We start from the raw sequence: 19,839 nt of genomic DNA on the forward strand, positions 1-19,839 counted from the left end.
AGCCACACATCACCCACAGACGCACACACATGCAACTCACTGCTTTTCTTACACAAGTAACAAAGCTCGGTTACGTCACATCTGAGACGAACCTGCGCAATCATTTTAAATCGTAAAAGTAGAGGAGGAGCGCCAGTTGCAAGTCTCAAAAGACAAATACACCCTGAAATTGTGCAATATTCTGTATCTGTACTGCAGCAAGTTGTTTTGATTGTTGGTTTTTATGACAATGTTGAGCAATGCACAGGATATGATGGTGTTTCTCCTGCTGTTCTCCATTCCATCGGGAATCTGAAGGATCGGAAAACCATCTCAACCATCTCTCTCTACACAGGCTGCTGCACAATCTCGTATTTAATCAAACTACACAAGTTGTTACTTAACTCTACATAGAAAACTACAGCCCACAACATTCAAAATAGATACCTTCACTTCCAAGTATGATTAAACTAGGAAACTCAAACATTCATTGACTACTCTGTTGACGCACAAACTCACACAACCGGCTGTGCCACAGAGGAACAAACACATAAAGTGCAGCGTGTTCAATAGGAGGCATATACATGCAAACACATTGAAATGTAGCTCATTGGATTACACTTGTTTACCTTGTGCTTTTAAAACAACAAAAAGTCCAACTGAACTTTCATGGGGATTCATAGAATAAAAAAGAAAATTGAAATTGAAATTTGCTGCATCTTTTCAGGCTCCTCTTTACTCTTTGCACGACAAAGGAATAAAGAGGTTTTATTCTGAGCATGGACCAATTTACTTAATTTCAGATTTCCTTCCTACCTGTCAGCGTCTCCCTGGCCCGTCGAGGTTTTCCGATGCAGCGTCTCCCGGACGGCGGCCATGCTGTCGGGCAGGCGGTTCAGGCGCCGCGTGTAAAGTCCCAAACCTCCGTCAGTCATGTATCTGCAAAACACAACAGAACACATCACACACTGGCACCGTAAAACATGAGGAACATGCCGGAATAAAGGTTCTCTGACAAAATGATTTGAAGTTGGGCAGCGCCACACTTTGTTTTAGGAGTTTGGCCACCGAGTTAACTGGCTGGGTTCCTCAGAGACGCCTTTTGTTGGACGAAGAGCAGGAGGAGCGACCCATCCGTCTCGTTTTTCAGGCCGAGGCAGAGCTCTCATCAATCAGGTCGAAGAGCAGCCACACAAACACTGAGGACAGCAAAGTGTCCTGGTGAAGACACATCTCTCTCATGAGACAGAGGACAGAGGACGAGTTTGTTCTCTTCTTCTAATATCCACATTCATCACCGACATCAGGTTAACTTGGTCGTTCCATTCATTGCTTTCTGTGAAATGACATTTGCCCCGGACTTGATTTATCGGTTGTTGGGGTTTGACCGGTCGCAGCAGCTCCAGTCTGAAGCTGAGGCCTTCAACACAAACATTCCCATCAAACTAAAACAACCTTAACTAACTCCACAAATATTTACCCATGGAGGAGATTCCCAATGGAACTAAATATTGACTCATTCAGCTCAGGTGTGACTCCATGAGATGCTGAGAAGGCTTCCTGTGTGGGGCTGTGACGATTCGCTCTCCAAGTGGAAAAATAAAGTTCCAGCCACTCGAACACTTTTGGGTGTTATCTCAGAGTGGATCTCAGCGAAAGGGAAGCCAGCGCACAGACACGCACTTATAACTACATGTATATACAGTACACACACACACAGTACAGGGTTTCCTGCGGACAGAGCCTCTTTGTGTGAGCTGCAGTCAAACAGAATCAACATCTGATCTGTGGCACAGAAGCGTAACAGCAACCAGAAGTGAGCAGAGAGGAAACCAAGCCTCTGTAATGTTAACAGCTCGCTACAGATAGTTCTTAGCTCAGCCAGAGCTCTTTCTATATGGTTTTCTTTTAGTGCATATTCAAACTTATAGATCCAGCAGATCAAGAGCAACATAAGCATTCATTTGGAGTTCTTTAAACCCGGGTTGGGTCTCCACCACCTTTCCAAGAATAAAACGGCAGAATTCTTAGCTGCTGTACAGTGGATCTTTCATTTCTTTAAAATGTTGGGTGGATGACAGCTGAGTTTGGTTACGTTTGATTTAGGTTTGAAAACAAGGAGCTAAAAGAAGCTAAACAACCCAGTGATCGTTTGTTAAACAGAAACAAAGCAGCAGATCCCCATTTTTAACTGGAACTGGCGTTTTTACTTGATAAATGAGTTAAATGATTGTTTTCCTTTCACTGTTTTCATTTTGGTTCTCACTTATCGCCTTTACAGCAGCAGACCAGATGTATTTTCCCACCGGAACGTGACTGAATGGCTAATCTCTCAGGTCATCTGGTAGCGCTCGGCTAATCTCTCACAAGAGTCCAAACCAAACAACCGGACTCAGCTTCTTTTTCTTTTTTTTTTAACCAAGCACCAACAGAGCTACAACAAACTTTGAGATTAATGATGATTTCCAGATTAAAAACCTTGAAGTGAAGCATTCATCAGTAATTATTCAAATGGTTTGTATCATTTTAATTTGTGTTATTGTTTGTATTCATTATAGTATTTCAAGCATTAGGAATTGCCTTCTGGAATTCAGTGGCTATGGGAAATATAAATTAATGTTTCCTGTGCTAAATCAAATTATTGTCAAACAATGGATCAGCAGTGAAAACACAACTTCTCTCACAGATAGAAGAGAACACATGTTGTGCGTCAGATTCCACAACAACAGGAGAGACAATGAGAACAAGTGGAAATACTGGGGTCCCCTGACTCTGGGTGGGGGGTCCGCTGTCCTCTATGGGGACCATCCATCATCCCAAAGTCACCTTGAAGACAAAACGGGCAGTTTCTCCCTCTCTATATTTATGATGACACTTGACATAATGCATTTCCTATCCCCCCCACTCCTGAGTTTAACCTCAACCATCACAAATAAAAGCCTTTCCCTCAAACAGCCCTTTAAAAGTTGTGAGGATCAGACAAAGCGTCCTCACAACGATGGTGTCAACACTAAATTTGTCCACTCAACCACAGACACACACATTTCTCCTTCACACCAATGACTAACGGAGCCTCCATGTTAACCTGTAACCTTCTGCAGCCGGAGAAACGAGTCCAAACAGGAGAAGTTTATGAGATACGAACTGCAGAGATGTTTTCACGTGCGCTGTGAAACCGTCGGGAGGAAACTCACAGACGTGCACGCTCTGGAAGAACCACTAACACACAAACCCTGACGTACCTGTCTGCCTGATACATGGAAGCACAGATAATCCAAAGCAGATTAAACACACGTCCAGGTGAGGGGGTTTGATCCCTGTTGATAACGATCTCCAAAGCAGAGGTTTTTCAAAGCGTCTGGCTACTGTGTGTTATCAGGTCTGCTCCTGTGAGTCCGATCTGCTGCCGGCCGGGTGGGGGGGGTGGTTTCAGCAGGTGAGAGCAGCGCCTCGGAGCATGGTGAGATCACAGGTGAGCGCCGGCTGTCAGTGAAGCCAGAGAGCGAGCGTCCATGTGCAGAGCGAGAGAGAAGGAGAGAAGGAGTCGCTCTGTGGGAGCTCAGTGTTGGAATGCAGCCGCTCTCTCTCTCTCTCTCTGCACCACATGTCTGTCTGAGAGAGGTGGAGGTGGAGGTGGAGGAGGGATGGGAGGAAAGGAGGGAGGGAGGGAGTCAACATAGCCACAAGCTAAGGAGGTGAGGGGGTGTGGTTGGTGTGGTGGTGGAGGAGGGGGGGATTCCTCATCCTCACGGGCCAGTTAAGCCAGAAGGAGAAACAGAGGAGGGGGGTTGGAGTCTGAATGAAACAACGGCAGAGGAACCTGGTGTCGTCTGTCATGTTGTTGTGTTACAAGATTCTAAGACAAAAACAAATCAACCATCACCACAAGTTGAGCAAATCAATTATCCCTCAATTATTTCCTCAAATCACGGATGAATCTCTTTGTCTATGGAAGATGTGTTTACTTCAGATAAGGAGGTTATGTTTTGGTTTGTTTGTTTGTTAGAAGGATTAACAGAGTTTTGTTTTTATTTCCCTTTCCTTAACATTGTGAGAGCTGTGTGTGTGTAATGTGCTGCAGATCCAAATAGACTGCTGGGCCTTGGTGGAGATCTGAACTCTACTGAGCGACATTCTAGTTTGAAACATAATTTCCCAGAGGAGTAGGTGATGTCATTAAATTGCTTCAGACCAAGAAATATTGATTCTACATTGTTATAAAACAAAGAAAAGCAGCAAACACTTACATTTAAGATGCTAAAAACATGGAATACACATTTTTGGGGAATGAATGATGAATACTTCTACAGATTGTTTTGATAAATACGTACACAGCTGATCAATCCTCATTTAACACTGGTGGTAAATACCCAGCAGACTGGTTTCGATTTAATTTGTGGCGCCTAGCATTGAAAACTATTTTCTTTTAACCTCTGCCAATGTTTTCATATCTGATTGTTAGTAAGAAGCACTTCCGTCAAATTAAATTGGGGGTGGGGCTTAACCCAAGGTTATTAAACCATTATATTTTGGAGCACATCTGGATAAACGAGTGGATCCAGGAGTTTTTAACACGTTGAGATTGATCTGAGTTCAGAGTCCGACCCCAGCAGAGGTGAGGGAGAGAATGTCTTGTTTAATACGTCGAACTCTGTCGGAGAAACATCTGAACAGAAACAGTTTACTGCTGCTACACAACCACCAGCTCCTCCTCTCGAGGTAAACATCCCAGCTCAGTGTGGAAGAACCAGTTAGTTGATGCTAACACGCCTGTGATCGAGCCGACTGCTCCGTGTCCTGAGGACGTGAGGAAGAGGGGGAGGTTATCAGTCTGTGTCGGCTTTAAATGGTTAACCCACAGGGCGGCTCCACCCACCATGCACACACCCACATGCCTGCATCCACACAAACACACACACACACACACACAAACACACTTAATGCCTCTGCAGTTTCCACCCCCTCAAACACACCAGCTTCCACGGGAATAAAAGCTCATTTCAGCAGACATCCATCAACTTTGTCCCCTGGGTTCATGTAGCTGAGGGCATCGAATACACACACCCGGCATGTTGTGTATGTTTCACACACACACACACACACACACACACACACACACACACACACACACACGCACACACACACACACACACACACACTAACACACTCAACAGATTACAATGCAGTTTCAATCTGTAGGTGCCATCCATCCTCAATTTAAACAACTCAAATCCAGTGAAAAATAACCATATCTCTTCAGTCTGCGTCAGAAAAATCGCCAAAATATACAATAGTGCAGACAGAACAGAAAAATACAAAACCAGCAGGTTTCTGCTTCTCAAATTTCTGGATTTGCTCCTTTTCTTTGCTTCATTCCAGTGGAAATTAAATATCTTTTTATTTTCAAGATGTTACCTTGAGCTCTGGAGAACTGCGGTTGGCATTTTTCACACTTTCTAACAAAAAAATTGACCATTAACACCTGAAATCTGCTGATCTGACATCAGATCATCTCGACTTCCCCCTCCAAACCAGCCTGGGTATCCAGTTTCCACCTGGTCCCATCACTCACCTGTCCAGGTGTGGCTTTGGTTCAGCCTCTGTCTGATTCAAACACTTCGAGTGCTTCAGGAACACTCAGCTCCTCTGACTCGTCCGGACGCCTCAGGGCCGGTGAATCAGTGCGAGTGCATCAGGGTCAGAGGAAGTGTTTTGCTGACAACACAGAATCTTTTTCTACATTAACATCTATCACCAGATCCCTGTGTGTTTGTCGCTGGATGTTTGCAAATACGCCACCTGAAGGCGGCGTATTTGCTTCATCTGATAATACCGATGACAGCGGGAGTTTAAATTGCACAGTGCTACAGCCCAGGTATGCAGGAGGCCTGTTGCAACATGGATAGCGGCTCTGAGGGAGCAAATAAACTGGTGATCGGTGTCTCTGCATCTGCACACAGAGCGATGGGATACTGGTGGGATCTGAGCTTTAAGAGAATAAAAAGTTGCCAATGCTAAACTGAGGGAGATCATCTGACACAAGGCTGAGACGTGAGGCCTGTGAGCAAGGCACTACTGCCCTCTTCTGGCAAGCTGGCATTCAAGAGCACTCAGCCATAGGATCAAATGAAACACATACAAATTAGAGTGCTCAGAGTTTGTTATCTTTCTTTCATCATTTCTGTCTTTATTTTTTGTTTATTAGATGGATTTTTTTGATTGAAATATATTCTTTAAGATATGAAAACTGTGTAAAATGCCCGTCACAACTTCCCAGAGCTGAAGGTGACGTCTTCAAATTAGTTGGAAGTTGAAAGATGTTCTATTTACAACACACTCACGACGTTTACATGATGGCATAAACACGATTTCGGCTGAAGCCCGGTTTCTCTATCCATGGGGGGTTAACTGCTCTATCTCAGGGTACATGGCACTGAGAAATCCGACTCTTGTCCGAAAGCATTTCATACCCCGCTACGATAGGTGGCGCTGTTGTCATTACAGCTAGTGGTTTCTACCAACAAAAAACAACAACAGCCTTCAACTCAGCATGCGAGAAAGATGACGAACGGAGAGCAAGGTGAAGCTACGTCCCTCTACATGATGTTGTGCATGTTTACTCTAGGAGTACTGCGAATGCGAACGGCGCATTTGATTAGAATGGTCCGGGTCACGGCCAGGGAGGAAGGGGGGGGGACAGGATCTCAAGCATGCGCAAAGACGTCATCTCCAGTTGTCTAGCTTCCAGAGTTACATGCGCGCGTTGTCCGATATACTACAGCCAAATCCGATCTACTTATCTGGGGGTGGTTATCCGACTTCAGTCGGACACAAGAAATCTAGATTTGTGGAGTTACATGAAATGGATATTCGATTGAAACCCGACAACGCCAGAAATCGGGTTCCAATCGGACACATGTAACCGCAGTGTATGACACACAGAGGAAATCAGCCAATCTTCATCATCATCTTCATCATGGAGAAGCTGATGTTATGATTTGGAGCCAAATGAACAAACCTGTTAACTTTCTGTCGGCTGACTTTTAGATTTATTGATTCTTGTTTCAGTCTTAGCAATTTCCTCACCAACTTGTAAGTTTATTAATGACCATCAGTGTATATTCCACTCACCCGCTGGTGACATCATCGGTGCGTGCAGCGTTCTTGGTCAGCACGTCTCCATCGCTCATGTAGCCGGTGACCTCCATGGCGATGCCGTCCAGGTCCAGGTCCTCCCCGGCTCTGTCTCCGAGCTCCACGCTGCAGATGGCTCCTCCTCTGCCGGCCAGCTGCCGTCGGAGGTGCCCGGGGTACAGGTAGCGTCCTCCCTGGCTGCTGCCGCTGCCCACCCGCCCACCATAGCCATTCCCCAACGAGGGGGCGTCGCCCGCCTGCAGACGAGGGCTGGACTGGCCCAGTCGCCATGACGACAGGGAGGGGCGGCTAGAGGTGAGGCTGAGGATGCTGCGACCAGCGGCGCCGTTGTTGCTGCTGCAGCCGCCGCCACCGCTGCTGCTGATGTCTGTGGTGACGCTGCCGTCGAAGGTGGTTTCCAAGGTGCTGAGCAGAGAGAGAATGAAACAGAGACAGAATCAGGATCTGTTACAAGAAACCAAAAGACAAGACGGGAACCAGCTGCCACTCAAAACTGATCGAGGCAAAAAGTAAAAGCACAAAACAAGTTAATCCAAAACTTCTTTGGTTGTAGTTGGAGATGAAGCCATCTAAAGAAAGGTAGATCTTCCAAAGATGGTTTTAAGACTTGATATTAAACCTCAGTTTGTAGTTTCATAATTTCAAGTGAGGATCACACTTTGAAATCAGCATCAAATCCAGATCAACTATTTATTCTATTTCTCACAATATTTCGCATTAATAAATAGTTTAGGCAAATTAAATACCAAAGTGAGTGGTGGAAAACTGTATGGTATCACAGAAATTTGATTTATTGTTCCATCATAAAACATAAAATAGGATATTAGACGTTTCAGCAGAGCCTCAAATGAACCTACGCAGCTGAGATGTGAGGCCAAAGCCGAGGTCGAGCGTTCGCAGGCGGGAACGTGATCAGAGCTGAAGCCAGAATCAAAGACGACATGAAAAGTCGATCAAAGTAACAGAAGAAGGACGAGATGACATGGGGGGGGGGGGGTAATAAAACCTGCAAACCTGGACGGACACAGTCTGCTGAGCTGAGGCGGTTCAGGCTAAAATCCGCGTCAGTTATCCTGATTTAACCTGTTTACCGCTCAGCCTATTGTGAGGCGCTGCACTTTGATGATCCCCAAACAGTGGAGTGTTGTTTCCCACAGTTTTATACAATTCTTAATTCTTTATGCTGACGAGGCGAAGAGAAAACCAGCATGTTTAAAAAGCTTATTTCTACTTTACTTGATAAATCACCAATAACTCTCCAATCCCTTGATATACTAACAGTTTCCCACTTGAAAAAACATGTAGTAATTACATATTTTTTACGTTTATTCTATTTTAAAACCTTTAAATTACAAACGTTAATCAGTTTTTTTGGCATTTCGATAAAATGCACCTGTTAAAGAAGTGAGATAATCTTGTTGAGAGGTTTGTAAAAGTCACTCTTCACCTCTACCCCTCTTCAAAAGTCAGAACAAGTTATTAAAAGTATGAGAGTCTCTGTACCTGTGTGAGACCTGAGTTCCTCTCAGGCTGGACATGGTCTCCTCCAGGTTCTGCCGCAGGTCTGCAATGTTCTTGACCGTTCTCAACCTTCTCGTCTCTGGATCTTCACCTGAGGGAGACGTTCAGATAAATCAACCTCAGACACGTTCACTGAAATGAGAGGAAAGAACTGAGACAGATCTGAGAGTGACCCCCTTACCTGAGAGGTCCTCGATGGAGGGCTGGCCGGACTTGGTCAAGGCAACGTCTCCACCTCTCCCCCCCGAGCCTCCCTCAGTGCTGCCGGTTCCCTCGTCGTCTGTTTGGGATCTGGGTGGGGGGGGAAAGAGAATGTGCGAGGGATCAAAGTGGCGAAATCATCGATTCTGAATTATTGTGCATTTAGCAGGAAACTAATATCCAGAAAATTGTCACGAAAGAGGGATAAACCTGATTAGGGAGTAAATCTGCTTCAGGTCTTGTGACCGCGGGTCCAAAATGAACGGAGGCTAACTAAGCCCCAAATGCCAGTAAAGTTTATCTTTGAAGGATAAAATCAATACAGTGCGGTGGCGCTGGAGGCTTTTTGAGAGGATGACGTTCGAACGCCTCGGAAACTTTGGTCTTTGCCTGATCTCAGACTTTGTCCTGTTTGACGACTGAACACACAAACCACAGCCTCCTGCACCGCTACACAACTCACACGACACGTAAACTGATTTTTTTTAAACTGCTGGGAAACTGACTTAATGCTACTTGACACTTTGAGGTTATTTAATGTGCTTACAAGACTTAAAATCCTTATTTCTGACACAGATTCAGACCCTTCAAGTGCGCGGGCTGTTCTAGTTCATCAGTGTTTTAAGCAGTTGAGAGAAAATCATTGATCGCACATTCCTAACTTTCCTTTATGACATCCCCTTTCTGACAGGTGGAGGTGGTATAATCCTGCCGGTAATGGTATTTGACAGGTATACAGTTTCTGAGGCCTGATGATGGGGGGTGGGGGGGGCGGCAGGAACTTGTCAAGAGGCTAATGAGGGGTTGTTAGAAAAGACTCATTGAGAGGCAGAGGAACCTGCTTCCTTATCACACTGGGACCAGGACAGAGGTCAGAGGCACCACAGCCACACGTGTTTGTCCAGAAACTGTGCACACACACAGACAATACACTACACACACTACACACACTACACACACACACACACACGGACAAACACAGATGTGACATTCCTGGTTAACAGTCCACAGATGGCTACATCCAGATGTTGTGCTTTCAGATGCTGTGTCATGTTTGTAATTTACAGTGCTACACAACACCAGAGTAATTAGAGGTTCATTCACCAATTTGTATTAAAATCATAGATGTGCTTTATCTAATTTATAATCGTATTCTGCAGCCACACGTGATGATTCATTCAGTCAGAGAAATGGTTTTCAGGTAGAGAAAAGTGTATCGATTACTGAACTGAAACCCCACTGAACGCTGGGTATTACCCATGATCCTCTGCTTCCTGAACCTGAAGAGCTGCTGCTGTAACAAATCCACCAAACTCTGTTTAGAATTGTTAATTTTTTTTAAAGTTTCCTGCAAAATATTGGAGATAAACTCTGTTTTTTAATAACTTCTTAGTTTTTTTAACTGATCTACAGTTCAGCTTCACTCTTCAAATTTCTGGACCTGATTCTGAGAATTTAAGAGATTTTCTTTAAGTTAAAAAGTTGCTATTAAATGTGTGAGGCAACAAAACCGTCTATATTTTCCTACAATCTTTTGGTTTTCAGTTTTTTTGGTTTGTACTTTATTTTTACTTTACTATATTTTAATAATAGCACATTTCCTTTTATTTTCCCATGCTTGGATTTATATTCTAAACGTTTTGCGTCATTGCTGCTCATCTTGACCAGGACACATGGCAGAGCAGATATTGTATCTCTATGGGACCTACCTGATTAAATAAAGGACAAATACAAAGTTAAAACTGCAGATACAATAGATTTAAACCACAGAGAATCAGTGCTCAGTCAGGATTTAGGCTGCCTCCTCTCACCTGTACATGAAGGGTGCCACGGTGGCCATGTTGGGATGGCTGTGGTGCTGTTGGGTCTGAGGTAGCTGCACGCTGACCGTGTTGCTGGCTGTGCTCTGTGTCGTGCCGCCTCCGGCCACAGGGGCGGCGCTGCTCTTGCCCTCGCTGGAGGCCAGGCTGGAGGTAGAGCTGGAGTGTCTGCTGTCCCTGTCTCTCTCCAGGGGGCCGCGGTGCATGGCGAGACCCCCTCCTAACCGCATGCTCCGAGGCCTCTCCCCGGCCTCCTTCACTGAGGAGGCCTTCCCCCCCACTCCCGGGGCTTTGCCTCCTGGCTTTGGTATTCCGCTGTGTGCAGGAGTGGAACTCTCCTTCTTCGCCGCTTTCCCTCCTTTGGGAATGAAGCTGGCGATTTTAGACGTCCTTTTATTTGAGCTGTCTGCGTCTGCGGTGACGGGCGACACTTCCTCCTTCGTCTCCTCTCCCCTGAGCTCCGTCCTGTCAGGGACCGAGACGCGTTTCCCCACCTCCTTCCCTCTCTCCTTCTCCTTCTCCTTCACCCTCTCCTTCTCCTTTTCCTTCTCGAGGCCTTTGACAGAGCTCTTCTTGGCAGTCAGAGCTCGGCTGAAGGTCCGCTGGGCGATTCCCCTCAGGGCGATTTTGGGGCTGCTGGCAATTGTGGCGACAGTTGCTCCTGCTCCTGGAGCCGCACCGTTGCTGGTTCCGTTCATTCCCGGTCGGACGTTACCTTCATCTTGTCCCAGGAGATCGGTGTTGGAGCCGGTCTCCACCTGCCCTGCTCCGAGCTGCCTAGCCGGGGCAGAACTCTCAGTCTGGGCCCCGACTCCGTTGGAGGAGGTGGACGACTTGGAGCTTCCTTTGCTGTTGAAGAGCTTGAGCTTCTCCAGCATCGACTTCTGAGCGACGGCCTTCGGAGGAGGAGGAGCTTCGGTTGCTGCAGCCGTTTTGCCGGAGGTGTCTTTCTCCTGCTTGACGGACTGCATGGCCGACGTGGGGGTGCTGGTGGAGGACAGAGAGGAGGAGGACGAGTGCTTGGAGCTCATGGACTTGCTCCTCCACGGCTTGCTGTTGCTGTTCGGCGTGGGAATGGCTGTGGACGAGGAGGATGAGGACGTCGATGAAGACGAGGGAGGAATCAGGGTGGAGGTAGCGGCGGCGGCGGGGGTGCTGGTGGAGGAGGACGGAGCATGCTCAGTCATCACCGACGGCTGCGAGGTCAAACCCTCTGAGGAATCTGCATCGAGAAAAGAGAAAGAGTTCATCAAACAATGAGTTGCAGAAATGCAGATCAGGTGAAACAAGTAGAGGAAGACGAAACCAGATGCTGAGGGTGAGTCTTCTCTGACCCCACACAAAGTCGCCTTATAAGGGCCTGGAGGTGGCCTCTGTTGATACAGCCAGATGTGCCATTACTCTGCTGCGGGCGAGCCACCAGAACTGTTAAAACCCCCTCAGCACTAACAGCACCAGGGGACCCATCACAAGCTGTTTATTAAAACAAAAGAGGAGCAGGCTCAAGTGCTTTAAAGTCTCGCCAAGCAGGTCGAGTCAAGAAGCACTGCTGCTGCACGTATAAGGCCTGGACTTATATGGGCTGCTTTCGGTCAGCAGCCCCCCCACCCCCCCACCCCCCCGCCTCACAAAGAAACACAGGATCAAAACACAGAGTCTAACCTGGAGATGATGATGGAGCAGCAGCATCTCCACCAGCAGACTCACCGAGGACAGAAGGAGCAGAAAGTCTCGGTGTGTGAGTCACTGATCCCGCTTTGAAAACTAAGAGCTGGTGGAGGTCGAGCTGGAGCTTCAGACCAGTAACATTTGACTATTCAAACACCAACGGCCAGTGAGAGAGGAGAGGGCCTGTGCAGGGAGCACTGGGTGGAATGAATCATAACAGTTCCGTTGCAACGCACACACACACACACACTCACACACACACACACACACACACACACACACCCACACACAGACTTATATTTAAGTCACTGGTGCTGCTCTGTTACAACCGTTGTAAGCTCATAAATACCTCAAGACGTCACTTGTTGAGTCTTTCAAGTTATTTTCTTTTTTCAAAACAACTTACAGAACAGCTGTTTGTCTCACATGTTACTTATGTATTTACAACCCCAGTGTTGTTGGTCTCTCTGAAGTTTTGCCGGATGAGGATCAAGTGATCAGCTGTGTGCTTGTGTTATTTATTCAACCGTAACAAATCAACCTGTTTTAAGAAGTCAAGGTCATGACAGATATATTTATATTTTCAAGAGCATATATTAAGCTTGTATTGTCTGATTTCTGTTTCTACATGTTTATATATATATTTGCACTTATTGGAAATTGGTAATTTTTTGAATTATTATCTTCTACTAATTTCATTCTTATCTCTCCATCCATCCATCTGTAAGTTTGGCTGGCAAACAATTAATTATCACAACCCATCCGACCCAATTCTCTGTGATTTGCCCAATGCTTCTTTATTTGATGCCAGCCCCATTAAATCCATATTAATATTTAATCCATATTTAATTAAGCCAAACTTTACATAGGATAAATGATAAACCCTCAGCCCGCCTGTTCACCACTTTCTCCACTAACCCTCTGCTTTATTTCATTTTTACAGCGCCTTTCATGCTCTAATTGGAAATAGGCACCCCCGCTCGCCGCCTCTGTCTCCTCTCCCTGGTTAGCGTTTAGTGAGAGCAGCCTGAAACAATGCAGCCATTAGGAAGTGATTAGGGCCCAATTAGCCGTGCTAGCTGTTAGCAATCGGAAAAGTGGGTCAGGCTGCTAATAGCCGGCTTCCTATTGGACGAGAGGGGGACCTGCTGTGATTGTGGAGCAGGCGGAGAGAGAGTAAGTGGACTGGCACCGCAGGTCGGGGACGAGTGGAGCTTTGATGTTGGCTAGCAGAGGACGGGCCGTGCTGACCGTGAACAGGGTCAGATCGGACTTCGGGTCAGAAAAGGAACAGAGGAAGAAAGGCAGGAGGGAGGTGGGGGGGGGCACGGAGAGGCCCCGGACCCTCGGACTGCTGGACCCAGTGACCGGCCCTGACACGCTCCAGTTAGACTGAGGGACAAGTGGTCAATCTTCAACGTGTCGGGTCAGAAGTGCTTGAACCTCAGAATCCAAACAGACAAGAGGTCAATCCAAATAATGTCAAATCAGGAAGTGTTTTCTGCTGCGTCAACACCAACACTTTCATTTGTCCTTTAACAGAAGTGGCCACAGGATGGAGAAGAGATTTGATATAAACAACAATAAATGGATAAACAACCCGGTGGACAAATGACTTAATATTCGTCTGGCAGCACTTTGACAAACCAGATTAGATTAGATTAGCTCCTCCGAAAAATAAACAAATAATTGTCTGAACATGTCCTGACAACGGGTCACTGAGCTAATGACCCCCCCGTGCAGCCTGGAGTCAAACCGCTGCTCGTTCACTGTGCTGGTTCCTCCGTCTGCTCGAGGGAAACATGCTGGAAGAATTTTCGTATTTACAACTAAACTACTTAATTGCTTCAGTCAGTGGAGGCTTAAGATAAAGAGCAGAACAGGACAGTGGAGGAAAAACCCAAGGCCTTATAGAAACCCGCCTCACGCTTTAACACGGCGTGTTCATGGTGGGAATGTTGCACCTCGTGGTTATGTATTAAACGTACGAACATGGATAGAGGGGGATTTTAATATTCCATCATTATAGGCCGAGCAGTGTGGAGGTGGAACAGAGGCACAGGACGCTGAATCCAGAACTCCGTCACGCATCTAAAATCTCACACACTCATATATCGGCCTGTTTGGTTCAGTGTAAACACCTAAAAGTTGCGTAATGAAGGATCTGCTTAATGGCAATGTAACGGCTCCTCTGTATAAAGGGGTCTTTTTGTCTCAGGGTCTGTCAAACTGCTCTCTGCTCTGTCCTGATCACATCCAGGCTTTGTAGGAAGAGGCCTCCAAGCTGCTCTTCACGGCCTGTCACACTCAAAGTGTACGTTTCTGTGTGTTACTAACCTGACAACCTGAAAACCGTGTAATTTCACACAAGTGTCAACACTCTGACAAGTGCGTGCATGTCAAATTCGGGTGAAAAGGCGGTTGTTTGTTCTGCTCCTCGACTTCAAAGACCAAAATACACTTTATGTTTGTAGGACCTGGTTTGAGGAGCGAGCTGCGTGAACACATTTCACACACACACACACACACACACACACACACACACACACACACCGATACACACACACACAGAAAAAACAGCGTTAAATGCATTAGAGGTAGCGTCGGCTGACACTGTTTAGACATCACAAGCTCTCAGAACCCGTCCAACTCATGGTCGCACCGGTCACAAGACACGGAGCTAAACCTTCTCAGTCCTGACCTGCGAGTGCCCTGCCTACATACAAGTCACACATTACAAATATACGAGAATGAAAAAGATGTTTGTGCTTTACAACCCGTGGTGTTTGGGCATGTGAGAGCCGACTTCAACCTGATTCGTCAGCTTGATTTCATTTACAGGAACCTTGTGTAATTTGGAATCTGTGCAAACGATGTGGAGTTGGAGGCGGCAGGTCTTTGCTTACTCATCATGTTGAGGATTCAGAGGCCGGCCTCTCTCTCTCTCTCTCTCTCTCTCTCTCTCTCTCTCTCTCTCTCTCTCTCTCTCTCTCTCTCTCTCTCTCTCTCTCTCTCTCTCTCTCTCTCTCTCTCTCTCTCTCTCTCTCTCTCTCTCTCTCTCACCTCAGTCATTGTGCTCCAAAAAGTGAGAGGGACAGCCGGCCTTTGTGCCGAGACTGAAACTTTTTAAAGTTCCTCCACATGAATACACTCAAACAGTGACGCTACAGCTCATCAGAAGGCTATTCATTCAGCGAGGGCACACACACACACACACACAGTAAAACATGGAGACGTGCACATACACAACACACACAGACACACACCACAGAGCGCTCTGTCACTCGGTGGACACCCAGCCGCTGTCACCTCATGTTAACACCGAGCGCAGGAGAAGACTCAGGTCGACTGTGCAGCCGTGCAGCGACTGTGTGACTGTGTGTGTCACTGCCAATGACACACAGCAGCTCTGGCCTCACAATAGAAGGTGTAGGTGTCTCTGCAACACTGTCCCACAACATGCATGTGCAACACAACCTGCAGCAAATAAGTCCCAACGTGCATCTTTGACTTTGAATCGATCCTCGGTGACAAAAGGAGATTTTAAATCAGTGTCACCTTCATAGTTTAGAAGAAAACACGTTTGCTTTCTATCCTACAATCGATCAAGATTCATTTCTCTTCAACAGCAGCAACAAACAAGCTTCCAACTTCCCAAATGTTCAATGCAAACCTCAAGTTATTACTCCATATAAAACCAAGACCTGCAGGCGTACAGCTCAAGGTGATCTACAAGTGCAAGCTGACAAACCTCATGGGTGCTGCAGGCGTCCAGCAGGAGCAGAGACAGAAGGAGAGGAGAGGAGGAGGTGGACATGAGAGGAGGGGACAGTCCCACACCATGTCCAGCCATCCAGAGAGTGCAGGAGGAGGAGGAGGAAGAGGAGGAGGAGGAGGAGGAGTGTGGTGCAGCGCTATGGCAAGAGGGGAGGGGCTTGGCTGTATGTCAGGGAAAGGTTGACCAGTGTGTCTTATTGTACCTGCTGCCAATCATGTGACCTGCTCCTCCCAACACACACACACTTGAATGCAAGGTATTTTTGTTCATCTTTGAACTGAGCTTGGTTCTCTTAGTCTCCAGTTTTTATGATGAGCTAAGCTAAATGCAGCATCACATTAAGCATCCAGAGATGAGAAGGGATTTGATCGTCTCTGTGCAAGAAAGTGAAAAAGGGTTAAACTCTTCCCTTTTCTACCAAAACCTGCAAACACTTCTGCAACCAACACTGAGAATTCAATAAAAAACTGAATTTATTTCCATGAGACCCTGCAGCTTTCTTTCTCAATCCGTCCGTGAACGTGTCCACAAACTGTCCACTCGTCTCCAGTGGAGCTGCACATCAGAATAAATGCCCGACAGAGCTGCTTACAGTGGTGGACCCAGTTAATTTGTCACCGTTTAAACACAGACAACAGAGACTCTCTCTCTCACTCTCTCACTCTCTCTCACTCTCTCTCACAGACACACACACTTTGGTCCCGTCTCTCTCTGGGCGGTCGGAATTCTCTGTCTAATGCAGGGTAATGAGTTTAGGCTGTGAACACTAACACAGTCTATATAAAGCCTTGGCTCACTGAGTGGTGACAGAGGCCGTTTCAACACGGGTCCAACTACACTCGCTGCCAGGCTCGCTCAGCTTGGGTGCTGCTGCACAACTCACTGGTTAGGACGAGTTAAACTGGGTCAGAGCAGTTTGGAATAAACAAGTGAAAGTGCACTGGTCTATTCTGGAACCTGGTGTCGACCTCCAGTAAATCCAGATTTTATTATCTTCGGATGAAGTCGCTGTTTTAAGAAGTTTTCCCGTTGAAAGACCTGTTGCTTTTCTGCAGCGGCGATGTCAGGGTCATTGACTCTAAAGTGGATTAACCTCTCCAGTAGTGGGAAATAATTTGTGCATTCATTTGTCATTAGTACTAATGAGCCTCATCATTAGTAGAAAAACACTGTGTTTGACTGGTGATTCCAAGGAAAAAACTAAAAGTGCAAACCTGTGGGAAGGGAAACTTACTCAGAGAAATGAATTATGAATCCCAAGGAGCTTTCAGGTAGAAAAAAACATTCAATAATATTCAATAATAATAATTATACCCTGCTGCAACCTCTCCAACTGTAGGGATGAACACCATCATCACACCAGAGGACCAGAGATCACAATTAGGAATTATTCACTTGAAAGCATTTTGAGTTTATGCTCATGTATTTTTCATTTCTCAGCACGGCTGAAGGGGATGCATTCCTTTCTGGCTCAGATTTTAATATATTTCCTCTTGGTCCCAAAGCAACACAGCTAACTTGCATTCGTAAGTACGATAACAAAAAGGGCCCGGAGGATTCATAATTCAAATCAGAAACACAGCAGCGAGAGCGTTTGTAGCTGGAGAGTTTATTTTGTAACACAAATATGAGCATGAAGCTATTTCAGTCTTAAAGTTTGACCACACTCTCATGGCTGTGTGTCCATGGGGAGTTGTGTACTCGCTCCGGTCACACACTTCCAGCATGTGTGTGCTTTGGATTGTGCGACGCGAGGAGGCCTACCTCTGTTCAGGTGTGAGTTGGCTTTGGTCTTGTCACTGAAACCCTGGCTGCGTCTGTTCCCGGCAGCACCGACCGAGCCTCGGGGGGGAATGTCACCGCCGGCAGTGGACGCCCTCATGGTGGGGCCGGGAAGTCTGATGGAGAGAGAGAGAGAGAGGACGGAAGAGAGGCGAGAAGGAGAGAGAGAGAGAGGGAGAGAGAGAGAGGACGGAAGAGAGGTGAGAAGAAAGACAGAAAGAGAGAGAAGGAGTACGGAAGAGAGGCGAGGAGAAAGACAGAAAGAGCGAGAGAGAGAGAGAGAGGACAGAAGAGAGGCGAGAAGAAAGACAGAAAGAAAGAGAGAGAGGACAGAAGACAGGCGAGAAGAAAGACAGAAAAAGAGAGAGAGAGAGGGAGGACAGAAGAGAGGCGAGAAGAAAGACAGAATGGGAGAGAGAGAGGACGGAAGAGAGGCGAGGAGAAAGACAGAAAGAGAGAGAGAGAGAGAGAGAGAGAGAGAGAGAGAGAGAGAGAGAGAGGACAGAAGAGAGGACAGAAGAAAGACAGAAAGAGATAGAGAGGACAGAAGAGAGGCGAGAAGAAAGTCAGAGAGAGAGAGAGAGAGAGAGAGAGAGAGAGAGAGAGAGAGAGAGTGGGACGTAAACAGGCCACAAAGTTTAGTTTGTGTATCACAGACTCGCTCAGACACTAGAGGAGAACGTCTGGTTTAAAGTCCTGATCTCACACAGACACACAACAGGTTCCTCAGGGTTTACGACACCTTCACTGAGGACACACATCTTGTCTACGGCTTGTAAACTCACACAGGAGGGTGTCACTTACGTTAAGGACCAAGAGCTCGGGGGGGGGGGGGGGGGGGGGTCACTGCCGAGCTGCAGGTTTATTACACATTTATTGAACACACTGGAAAAGGTAAGTGGAGCTTCTACAGGACGAGTGCAAAACTACAACACATCCTAACAGCTACGTCCAATTCAGGCAGAAGCCGATAGTAATGAGCTTTCACTGTGAAAATGTTTCTGCATCTGATCTTATGTCTATAGAAAAGTGCTGCACAAATAAAGCCATAAATATTCATAAGCTGTTTAAAACGAGCAGCTGCCAAAATCTGACCATGAATCTGACTTTGTTTTCCACATATTCAGTTTGTAACCTTCCACATCCTGAATGTTAATGAACTCATTACGTAAAGTATTTGTTTTTGGACTGGATTCAAAGAAGCGGGTGGATGCATTTTTTCATTTGACTTAACATTAAATGCTTTGGGAATTTCTTAAGATACTGGAATGGCACTCGATCCAGATTTTTAATTGGATATACACCAAATTGTGCAACACTCAAAAATATAATAGTCAACGTGAAATTAACAAATAAAGTATTAACAAAAAATTGGGGATAAACCCTGGTGGATAAACCCTGGTGGATAATCCCTGGTGAAAATAATGACACTTTTATTCCATGTTGTAAATCGATCTGTTGCCATTGGTGACGTCTATGTAATCTAACCAGACCGCGGCACATGCAGCTAATAAAATGCTAATTTACCGGCGCTGGCGTCCTCGTCATGCTGGGACTGAGGCGGACGCTGATAAGCAGATTACATCTCTTTCTCTCTCAGCTCTTGTTTACATTAGAGAAACTCTCATTTCCGACCTGCCACTCAATCTGACCGACCATTATTTATCTCATCATTGCAAGGTAATAGGTTTCACCATATTATTTAGTCAAGAGCGGTCTGAGCTCAATTAATTTGCAATTATGGCAGAAACATTTAGAGCACAGAAAGAAAAGTTCAATTTGATTCAATCTAAAAAAAATCTACAAATTCACTATGAGCTGCACTGGGTTAAAATTAGTTTCCTGGAGGAAGCACAGTCTCACACTTATCTCTCCATCTATTGGCTTAAATTGTAGTATTAATGCCACACACACACACACACACACACACACACA

At 46.1% G+C, this 19,839-nt stretch overlaps 1 protein-coding gene across 2 annotated transcripts in view; it reads right to left on the minus strand.

Annotated features, from left to right (window-relative positions):
• nav2a (neuron navigator 2a) overlaps nucleotides 1-19,839 on the minus strand; it is a 109,814-nt gene that overhangs the window by 48,207 nt on the left and 41,768 nt on the right. For both annotated transcript variants that reach the window (XM_061067861.1, XM_061067862.1), the window contains exons 7-12: nucleotides 17,887-18,020; nucleotides 10,668-11,898; nucleotides 8,837-8,946; nucleotides 8,638-8,746; nucleotides 7,111-7,539; nucleotides 796-918 (exon numbers count right to left, since the gene is read on the minus strand). In XM_061067861.1, coding sequence (XP_060923844.1) covers nucleotides 796-918; nucleotides 7,111-7,539; nucleotides 8,638-8,746; nucleotides 8,837-8,946; nucleotides 10,668-11,898; nucleotides 17,887-18,020 — 2,136 coding nt within the window. The remainder of the gene's footprint in view (nucleotides 1-795; nucleotides 919-7,110; nucleotides 7,540-8,637; nucleotides 8,747-8,836; nucleotides 8,947-10,667; nucleotides 11,899-17,886; nucleotides 18,021-19,839) is intronic.

This window comes from Limanda limanda, chromosome 3, assembly GCF_963576545.1.
Source record: "Limanda limanda chromosome 3, fLimLim1.1, whole genome shotgun sequence".
Classification (NCBI taxonomy): Eukaryota; Metazoa; Chordata; class Actinopteri; order Pleuronectiformes; family Pleuronectidae; genus Limanda; species Limanda limanda.